The sequence below is a fragment of the Pollicipes pollicipes genome, unplaced genomic scaffold, assembly GCF_011947565.3.
Source record: "Pollicipes pollicipes isolate AB1234 unplaced genomic scaffold, Ppol_2.1 Scaffold_5724;HRSCAF=6776_pilon_pilon_pilon, whole genome shotgun sequence".
Taxonomy (NCBI): domain Eukaryota; kingdom Metazoa; phylum Arthropoda; class Thecostraca; order Pollicipedomorpha; family Pollicipedidae; genus Pollicipes; species Pollicipes pollicipes.
Window position 1 is genome coordinate 16,961,669 of NW_023596746.1, and position 10,688 is coordinate 16,972,356.

Here is a 10,688-nt window from a genome sequence, read left to right on the forward strand (position 1 = left end):
GGCCATGTACAAGGTGAACAACCACTTCTTGGAGAATGTGATGGTGCAGTGGAGCGTTTCCGATTGTCTCGCGAGGGTGATGGACCGCTTCATCACCGCCGAGAAGGGTAAAGACATCGACTGGATCCTCGAAGTGTGCAAGGGAGACATCACGACTAAGGTAGCCGTCAGTACCGATTTGGACATCCCCGAGGAGTCCAACACGTCTAAGCCGCTGGCCAGCCTGCGGGAATACTTCGGATGTTTTCGTGAGGCTATCCTGGTACGAGTGCTTGCGCTACCGCAGGAGAAAACAGTACCGGCCAAGGTGCCGTCGTTCTTGCACCCTAGCTCGGAAGAGTTAGTGAACCGCCGCCTCATCCTCGCGCCCAAGCTCATCCTGCTGTACACCATCGGCGACGCGTGCAACGACCGTCCCATGGCCTGCCTGTCCAGTGCGTCCCTGGACGACGATCTGCTGAACTCGGTGTGTTTGCCGGACGCAGAGCTGCCCGCCCGGGAACTGGCCGGGGCGCCCCGTGAAGTCTTGAGGCCCAGCGAACCAAAGGGAGATCGCGTATGCGAGGCCGGCAGGGACATAGTGACCGTGAAAAGCTGCGAGTACGCCGGCCGCATTGCCGAGCTCGACCTTTCTTTCAACGAGCTGAAGACAGTGGAGTTCTTGACACACATGGTAAGCCTGAAGGCCGTCGACCTGCAATTCAACTGCATCGCCAGTGTAAAAGACATGCCCAAGCTGGTCAAGCTCCATTCACTGAACATTTCGTGGAATCGCTTGTCGAATCTGCCGGAAACGCTGCGCCGTCTGACAGTGGCGTGCCCGCAACTGAAGAGCCTCAACATCGGTTTTAACCCGTGGAGAATCTGTGAGGATCGTCAGGGTGTCCTGGCCGCACAGCTTCTTCCGGGCTTGCAAGAGCTGCAGGGACAAACTCTCTCATACCCCGGGAACACTGCGCCGACATTCAGAAGGCTGGAGTGCCCCATGGAAATCGGCGACCTCATGCTGTCGCAGCCCGTGCCGAAGACCATGACTGGCGGTAAGCTTGACCCGCGCAAGCTCACGGCTGTGTGTCTGAACGGCCAGATGCTTCATAGTCTCAAATGCATCCAAGAAATCCCGTTCCTGCAGAAGCTATCGTTGAATGACAACCATTTGTGCTCGCTGCAGGGCCTGGAGGGGTTCCCTCATCTCGAGTACCTCTCCGCCGACTTCAACGAGCTCTCCGACTTCCGTGGTCTGGCCACCTCCTCGTTGAAGCTGCGCTCGCTCAGCGTGCGGCACAACGGCATAGACAGTCTGGATAGTCTGGCGCCGGTCAGCCTGCCGCTGTTGGAGTTACTCGACGTCTCGGACAACCCGGTGGTGTCCCTGTGCGGTCTCGAGCAGTTGGCGTCGCTGACGGAGCTCTACGTGACCTCCTGCCGGCTGGAGAGGCTGGCGGCCCTGGTGCCGCTGGCTGCCTGCGGCCGTCTGCAGGCGCTCGACGCCTCGGACAACGCCGTGTGCGCTGAGCCGCACTACCGCCGCTTTGTCGTGTACAAGTGCGCCCCGCTGCAGATGCTGGACGGCAGCTGCGTGAGCGGTGAGGAGCGTGCCGATGCCGTCAGCATGCTGAGCGGCCTCCTTACGCTCGACCGGCTGCAGGAGACGCTGGCGGCGCCGGCTCTGCGCGCGCTGACGCAGCTCGACCTGCCCGCCTGCGGCATACGCCACATCGACCTGCCAGCTGACTGCCTGCAGCAGGTGGTCAGCCTCAGCCTGGAGGACAACGAGCTCAGTCTGCTGTCCGGCCTGCAGCAGCTGCGCCAGTTGCGCGTGCTCAACCTGGCGAACAATGCGGTGCGCCGGATGCGTGACGTCGCTGAGCCTCCGCCGCCGGCCGGCGCCGCCTGCTTCCCCGCCTTGCAGGTGCTCAATCTGGCCAGCAACGGTCTCGTCCGGTTGGGTCCGCTCCAGCTGCCAGCCCTGCGTGCCCTGAAGCAGCTCTTCCTGCAGGACAATCAGATCAAGATGCTCGACTGCCTGGCACCCTGCGCGGCGCTGCAGCTGCTCGTCGCTGACCGCAATCAATTGCAGGCGCTGCCGAATGAAACGCTGCCGTCGCTGGCCAGCCTGCGCGCGCTGCACGTTGAGGGCAACCGGCTGCGGCGGCTACCCACGCTGTGGCCACCGCAGCTGCGTGCGCTGTATCTGGCCAACAACAAGCTGAGCGAGCCGATGGAGCTGACACGGCTCAGCGGCCGGCTGGAGCTGCGTCGTGTCTCGCTCTACAAGAACCCGCTGACGCGTAACATCAAGTGGCAGGCGATCCTGTGCGCCTCGCAGCCCTCGCTCCAGGTGCTCAATGGCTCGCCGGTGACGGACGTCACCGGCTGCCGGCCAGGCCTCGACGGAGACGGCGACTCGGTCGACGAGGACGCTGCGGCGTGCGCCGCGTTGCGTGGCAACCGCAGCGTCTGGTGGCGTCCGCAGAGGTCCACCGTCTGGACGTACTCGTCCGAGTTCCGGTAGCGTCCAGTCGTCGCCGCGTGTTGAGCGTGGGTCCCCACCACATCGAGCTCCGACAGCGCGTGGCCGACGCCGCGTTGTTGGTGTGCCGCTGCACCGTTGATTCCGGCGCTTGTATAGCTGTGATCTTCTACGAACACGTCGTGATAGCAGCTGACGTTTCAAGGATTGTGGCTGATGTCGTGGTAAGGCATCGCAGGCTGAGACAGGGTCTGAATGGCAGGCTGGGACAAAGCCGGAGCCTTGCTTGCCGCTTAAGTGTAAGATTTGGCAACACTTTGGAAGTTCATGGGGTATTGAGATTGACCACACGGTACACGCATTCCTCGGAAATTGTCACACAGCAGTGTTCAATAGAGAATGTGATTGACGATGAATAATACAACAGCGCGTGACGTCACCGGCTGCCGGCTGTAATCGCAGGCTGAGGTGGGTCCTGAGGTGCTCTAGACAGCTCCCCAACGCGCCAATTGATCAGCGCTGGCGATCTGGCCACGTCCACAGTGCAATGACCGGGATTATTGGCTCCCTCCGGAAGACGCGTTCCTGGGCGCACTTATCGCGCTGTTACAGGCGTGACCCTTGGTTGCCTGGACATATTCAGCTGCTTTGATTTCGCACATGTAGCCGCCTGTCAGCAGGTCAACGCATGTTGGATGGTTCGCACGCGACGCTTGGCCTACGAGTATAGTAAAACGCGTGGGCTTTTTAATATATCTGAAAGGGGACTGTCCACATTTAGAGATATTGAAGCAAACAGCCATGGTGAAATAAGCTCACTTATAGCTATTGGTATTCCTTTAAGTGGGAAGTACTGCTCTACAGCACAGTCTCTTTATTTAGTGAAATGCCCCCCCCCCCCCCCCCCCTCCCAATGTGCCTCCGTTTGGTTGCGTCATCTCTATGGACGTGTAGCTCAGAAACTAGGGGGTTTCATGCATTGAGAAGAGCAGGGCTGTGAACCGCAACGAATGATGTTCAAGGTAGCTATTTCCATTGACGCGTTTTTTGAATGATGCTTTTATGACGTCATGGATGCCCAGATGACCCGGCTTTGGTTTTGACCGGATGGCCTGGTTCTCCATGCATTTTGCCACTGAAACAGCGACTTTCCAAAACAGTTACTGCTGACACGACGCAGGCAAAGCATCTGGGATTCGCTTGCAGAACCCATTCAGCAACAGGTGACTATTATGATTAATCTTCATTGTCGTTTATGATGCCTAAAATCTCACCTCTCATCTTCATCGGACTCTAGAGGTCAGGAGGTCAGACTCTACGGGCGGGGCCGTGCCCAATGTGACCGCAGCCAGTTCTTCGGGCCATCGGTCCCTCAGCCTTCCAATCAGGTCATTGATCTTTGGTCTAAAGGGGCCCTTCGGCCCCTCCTCGGGCCTCTTCAAATAAAGGTCGTGACCGACTCGGGGCCACTTGCCGACACATAACGTTCTGTAAGGCATTTTGAGCCTCTGGTCAACACAGGGACCCCTCATTGTTTACGGGGCCGGGACAATGCAACTTGCGGGTCCAGCCCTCGCTTCTGTCAGGGAAATGGGCCACCAGGGTCCAGACCGATATGGCGCCAGCTGTTCGATGCTGGTGTTGCCTGTCCGACAAAGAGGCTCATATCGTCTCAGGAGGTTCTCAATCGGTGCGAGAGGCCTTCTGACAGATATTGCAGGTTACAGACCTACGGACCGCAATCCTTCATGTGACCTTCAACCAGCTCTTCGGGCCCTCATGCCTTCCAATCGGACCCTTTATCGTCGGCTCCGGAGTGCTCCTGGCACCTCTTTGGGGCTCGTCGAACACTCTTCGGAGGCCTAGCTAGCTAGCCTCTCTTCTCTTCCAAATCGCCTCTGTTAAAGATGCTGATTCCTGTATCTAAAACGCGTTGTTTGGTGCACTATTTTGGTTCACATCCGGGAAAGGGTTGTGGAAGAACGCAAACGTAACCACTATGAAAATTTAAACATTCGATAGCTTTGGATAATGTAAGGCGGAAATCGTCATGAGCTGCACGCACCTTAAGAGACAGTTCATGTTCGCAACGCAATAATTACCCGATAAATCAAGGCGTACCCTGCACATTAAATGATTATTTAAAACTACGTTCGCAAAACAAAATAGTGCGCGTTGGAAGACTTGTTCTCTACAAATACGAAGGAGAGCACGCGCTTAAACCAGTCGTCATCCTAGCACTATTTATGCAACAGGAGCGCCAGCACAGCACGCCTGCAATACCAAACCAGCTGTCATCCACGTACTATTTATGCGAAAGGAGCGCCAGCACAGCACATCTGCAATGTCAAACAGACGAGATCCGTATGTGCACGTGTACATGGCACACATGACAGAACCAGGATAGTCCGGTTCACTTGGCGATATCGCTCAATAAAACTTGTAGCTTTACAATGAAACAAGGTGGTTTGTACGCGTACAAATGTGGCACACTGCAAGGCAACCCGTTTTTTTTTTTTGCTGTTGTTTTTGCACAACTCGCTGATACTTGAGGCACAGCACGCGTCGTCACTGACATTACCGCTGAACGCTCGGCGGCTGGCTGCGTGTGTCACTGGGGGACAATCACAGTTCCATGCGAAACAATACGATCTAGCGGGCATGCTTTACATTGGCCACGAAGACACTAGCATGCGGTTGTCACACTTTTCCTGCTTAAAAGGGAATGCTCCGCATTTGAAGATATCATTAAATAAGCTCACATAAGCATTGGTACACTTTTGAGTGGAAAAGACTGCCCTAGACGACACGGTTTCTCTGTTTAGTCAGTATGATCCTCAATACGTCAATGTTTGATTACGTCGTCGTGCCTTGCACAACATCGATTATGAGCCAATTCAGGGTCAACATATCTGCAAATCGTGTTCACGAATGACGACATGAACGACTCGACAACTTGATTTTTATTGGCATTAATTGCCGCATGACCAGTGAAGTGGAACTTCCATGACGTAATTATAGCGTCATGGATGCCTGGGTGATCTTGAAAAAAAACTCCAAAAAGCCCGCACATCTTCGCGGGCATTTAGGTCAGAAGCTAGAGGTTTAAGGCCTTTAGAAGGGCAGGGCTGTAAACTGCATGAGCTGATCTGCAAGATGGCTATCTCAGTTCAAACGCCGCACAAATGTGGAACACTCCCTTTAAAGGAAGTATTATACACGTACGTACAGACGAACACCCAACGCCATTCGGTTCAGCACAAATCCAGGACCGCCGCGGGCGACCTCTCGGGAAATTAAACGTTCCGTGGCGTAATCAAACAATGACGCATTGACTAGCTCATTTACCAAATGGAGAAATTGTGTTATCTAGAGCGGCCTTTTCCGCTTAAAATATACCAATAGTTATGGGTGAGCTTATTAATAACTAATATACCAATAGTTATAGGTGAGCTTATTTCATCAGATATGCCGCTTGCCCCAGTATCTTGAAACGCGGAACATTCCCTTTCATAATTGTCAACTAAATTTCCATCAAAACGTGAGACAAAAGCGTTCTTATCTTGGGCATTGGCTGCGGCAAGTTCAGTTCAAGAACATTTGGCGTCTCGCTTCACCATCACCACGAGCAAAAGCAACAGGTGAACGGCCGAACTAACGCCAGCCAATGGCTACTGCGTGCCTCATCTACCGTTGTCTGGCGGGAGTTCGAACCAAACTCTGTAACATGTGCAGCGGTTACAATCCAACATCACCCCATCGACGTCCCATTAACAATCCAATAACAATGCTTCGCAAACAAAGGCTTCGCACATACGGCCCATGGTTTCAATCGGACCTCGTGTGCGCAATGTTGTAAAATTCCCCCATGTACATTGAGGTAAACCCATAGTTAAAAGAGATTGAACAAACATGGCTTGTGCTATGCAAAATATTCACTTTCAACGCAGTCTCACAAAGCTACCAATTAATCATCGCGGCAGTAAAATGGTCGGAGACGCAGCTCAGCCGGTTCCCACCAGCGTCGGGCACCTGCACGCATGGCGTGTGGCCCCAGCCGACGCGGGGCCCGCTCAGTCGAAATGGTACTGGTCCTCGGCTTCCCAGTCGATGCCGCTCTTCCTGATGAGCGCCTCCGTCATGGCGCGCACCGTCTGCAGCTGCGTCGCCATCAGCCGCACCTCCTGCTTGACGCCGCGCAGCTGGGCGATAGTCGTCTCCTGCGCCTGGTCGGCGCCCACCTGGCGGCACCCCCGCGTGGCGACCCACGTCAGGCGACAGCCAGCGGGGCACCGGCGTCACGATACGTCACATGGGCGCAAGAGGGCAGGCCACGGGGTGCGAGGCGTCACCCGGGTCCGCCCGGGAGTTTAGCGTTAGTGGAGCGCATGCCATGGATCACCGGGGAACACACCAGACATAGCTATGCTCCGCATGGTCCCCAGCGGACAGGAATGGGCTAGGGAGAGTCAGCAGAAACGGACGAATGCTATGATCGCTAAAATGCTATGGATCAAATGATCGCTAAAACGCGGCCTGCCAGCCTGTCAGGACGTCGGAGGAACGGAAGCCCTCACAGAAATGTCGTGATGGCAGGAGCGGCACCGCCCCAGGTCAGCTATTCCGTTAGCGGACAGCGTCACCGCAAAGGACAAATCAATAACGACCGTTCGGCTGATGGTTAACACGCACCTTTTCCGCGTCCTGGATCAGCTTCTCGGCCACCTCTTTCATGGCGAAGTCGCCGCGCCACAGCTTGGCGATGAAGTTTTTTCTACGTTGGTTGGGATACACCGTCATGTTGCGCATGGTCAGCTTGCGCAGGATAAAGTCGGGCACGATCGACTCCACGTCCAGCACCAGCTGCACCGTCATCGCCAGCCGCTTCAACGAGGCCTGGTCCTGCACAGACTTGATGTCGTCCACGGCTAGACCCACCTGGGGGAGAGTCGTATGGTCGCTAGCGGTCGCAGATCACTGATGATGGTGTCGCCGACACGTGCTGGCCCAGTAAGATCATTGACGGTGGAAATGTAGTCCACTCACAAGTATCCGATATGTCACTACTGCTTTATGAGACAATGCACGCACGATATTCCAGTCACTGCAGTATGCGTTGATTTCCTGGCACTTTTCCAATGAAAATAACATTAACTTTGCAAAAGGCGTTCATAGCGATCTCCGACAAGATGTGACCTTTTGGTATCAACAATATACACCGATTATTTCACTCACCAACAAGTTCATGATGATGATGGACATCAGGATTAAGAACGCGACGAATAAGGTATAGGTGACACCAGGAAAGTGCACGCTTTCCTCGCCGTCGAAGATAGACCCATAATCCATCTCTCCAATCATCATCACAGAAGTCTTTAGCAAGGACTTCCCCACCGTTGAAAATGCCACCTGGAAGGAAACAACGCAGTATGGGTGCATTCCGCTGCTCGTCGGGTTCTCGCTCGTTATCGCACGGACAATGGTGATGACGTAAGATTAATGAGACCTAACAACAATGTGTTACGAAGTTCATACAAGGCACTCAAAATTAATTTCTCACTATGTTCATAAGTAACTTTCCTTACAATAAGTCGATAAAACGTTGGCGAAGTCCCCACTTCATCACAGTTGTCAAAAGTCGACAGTCATAAAAAACGACAGTGATTGAAGACGAATTCGAAAAAGTCAAAGGAAAGTCGAAACGGACAGGAATCAACAGAGATAAAAGTCGACACGGAAAAAACCAGGAACAAAAAATCGAAAGAGACAAATTCAAAACAGTTACGGCCGACAGGAATTAAATTCGAACCGAAAAAAATTGAGAAAAAGAACAAAGGGATAGGTGTCAGCAGATACTAAAAGTCAAATTGGAGAAGAATTCAAGCGACCAAAAGTAAAGTGGAATAACAACAAGTGAGCAGGTAGGGAAAACAGGAGAATCACCAGGATCTAACGCCTGGCAACAGAGATAAGGCTGGGACCGCATGCAGGTGATCCCCTCGTCATGAGGGCCGTTAATGCCGCCAGGGACCAAGGAGTGTCCTGAGGCATGAGTGGCCATAACGGGCATGGGCCGCGCTAATGAAGGCGTCTGTAATTGACATTCTCATGACAAAGTATATTGGGCCCAAACGGAAACCAAGGTCAGCTACTCAGGTGACGATTATGACCACGGGTTAAAAGGGTGCTTCGGCTTCAAAAAAAAAACCGGAAACTGGCTTGCATGGATGGCTTTGGCTCAAAATGCGTGCTAAGAATAGTTTGCTCTTTTTGCTCCATGAGCCCACCACCCAGTACATCATGCAACTCCAGTTGCATACGCAGCTTTGCCTCCAGCCTCTTTCGTCAGAAAGGAAAGCGGTCTTCTCTTTTCGTGCTTCACAATGTGGTGGCAAGGATGGGCCGCTTTAGAGTAGCAAAACACTGTGCTGCTGCAAAAATTAAGTACAGAAGTCATAATCGATGAACAGTTAGGAGCGCACATGGAAGCTGCCTGCTGTAAAGACAACCATGGTCTCTTTGGATACAGTTGCAGGTTGTTTATATGGGTTTGGGAAGAGGCTGAATGAGGACTGCTACATTTCTTAACTGTCCACCTATCGACCGCAAAATTATTTTCCGAGGACCAAATGCGGCAGCGCATTCAAAGCAAGGTTTGCGAGTCGGCCGACGTTCTTATGATCCTATTACCTTTGACAATTTTCAATTGGCTTCTATTTATGTCGGTCTGTCAGAAATATAAATTATCGGCTTCTGGCAGTGCTGACTTTTTTGACTGTTCCTTATTTTGGTTTCTATCCCTTTCAACTTTTATGCTTGTCGACCATGCGTCTTTTAACTTTTTGTCTTCAATTCGACTGTTATCCCTGTCGAATTTTCGTCGATTGAACTCTTTCCAATGTGATTGTTGTCCTTGTTCCCATTAGCTGTTTGTTTTTCGAATGTGTTTGCTTAATCAAAATTTTATCCCCACCGACATACCGAATTTTTCTTGTTCGATTTTTTCCCCTTGGATTTGTTCCATTCGACTTACTGACCGCCCACACTAATTCCGTAGCTCTTGATATCACCGGCAACATACAGTCGGCGCATGAAGACAGCGGCACTGGTGTTTCCCCTCAGACATTTCACTAGAGTATGCGATGTGAGAGCAAACGTCACAAAAGTGCGACAAGCTTGGGCAATGCACCTAAGCAACTTCTCACCTGATTCTGCAAAAGAACGAAGAAGGTTATGGCAAATGCCGTGATGAATAAGAAGAAGACGAGGAAGAACTTGGTGAACGTCGAGAGAACGTCGGTGAACATGACGACGTAGATGCCAAACACGGGGAACTTGCGGATGAAGAGCAGCAAGTTCATCCAGGCGAGGAACACCGCAACAGCTCCGACCTTCCACTGCCAAACCTGCAGCCGAGATCACACAGAATCATGGGCGCGTGCCAGGTTATTGCATGCAGTGCACACGCACAGACGCACAGAGTCAAAAACGAGTATCAGGAGCAGGCTGTGAGATACTCAAGAAACATTTCAAAAAGTGGGGATTAAGCTCAAGAAACTTTATTTCGGGGGAACCTTTACTGCAGACGCAAGCGCGGCGACCTGAAGAGTGGGAAGGGATGGAAGCCGTCCGCTCTTAATGAAAGACACTTTTTGGAGAGAAGTAAAGGCTTTAAGTGTCATATAAACAAGGTCGCTTTCCCCTCGTGCGCCAATTTACCTTCTCCACTCGTTGTACGCTATTCGGCACACAGGTTATCCAGTTTCATGAAAATATGTTTGGGTGTCAGCAATATTTATACTCGGGAGGTAAATTCAACGATCGGGTGGGCGTTTACGCTGTCTGGCGAGGTAAAGGCCTCACCAGTTCACATGATGAAATTGAGGTTCGGGCCCAGGCCGGTCAAAATTTCAAAGTTGAATCCATGGCTTAAGTACCCCAAAATTTATGAAGCGCCTGTGTTTCGACCATTAATTTTTCAGGAAACCATTTTATCGCAGCATTTTAGACAGACAAAATTCAAGCCATCGGACATGGTCTTAATGGTGACAACGGCCTAATCAGGGAATGAAGATCATTATTTTTAACTTTCTCTACCAGAGTACAGCTCCTGCCCGTCGTCGGCTCCGACCGCTCTGACCCAGCTGCTGCCCCTCATCTGCGGCAACCGCCTCGAACCTGCTCCTGACCCTCGTCGGCGCCGAACGCTCTGACC

The 10,688-nt window shown here is 52.5% G+C and overlaps 1 protein-coding gene across 4 annotated transcripts in view; it reads right to left on the reverse strand.

The window, feature by feature from the left end:
* Positions 1–6,468: 6,468 nt before the first annotated feature.
* LOC119103608 (transient receptor potential cation channel subfamily A member 1 homolog) overlaps positions 6,469–10,688 on the reverse strand; it is a 44,530-nt gene continuing 40,310 nt past the window's right edge. For all 4 annotated transcript variants that reach the window (XM_037227203.1, XM_037227200.1, XM_037227201.1 and 1 more), the window contains 4 exons: positions 9,679–9,879; positions 7,709–7,882; positions 7,166–7,411; positions 6,469–6,714 (listed from right to left, as the gene is read on the reverse strand). In XM_037227203.1, the coding sequence (XP_037083098.1) occupies positions 6,547–6,714; positions 7,166–7,411; positions 7,709–7,882; positions 9,679–9,879 (789 nt within the window). In that variant the 3' untranslated portion in view covers positions 6,469–6,546. The remainder of the gene's footprint in view (positions 6,715–7,165; positions 7,412–7,708; positions 7,883–9,678; positions 9,880–10,688) is intronic.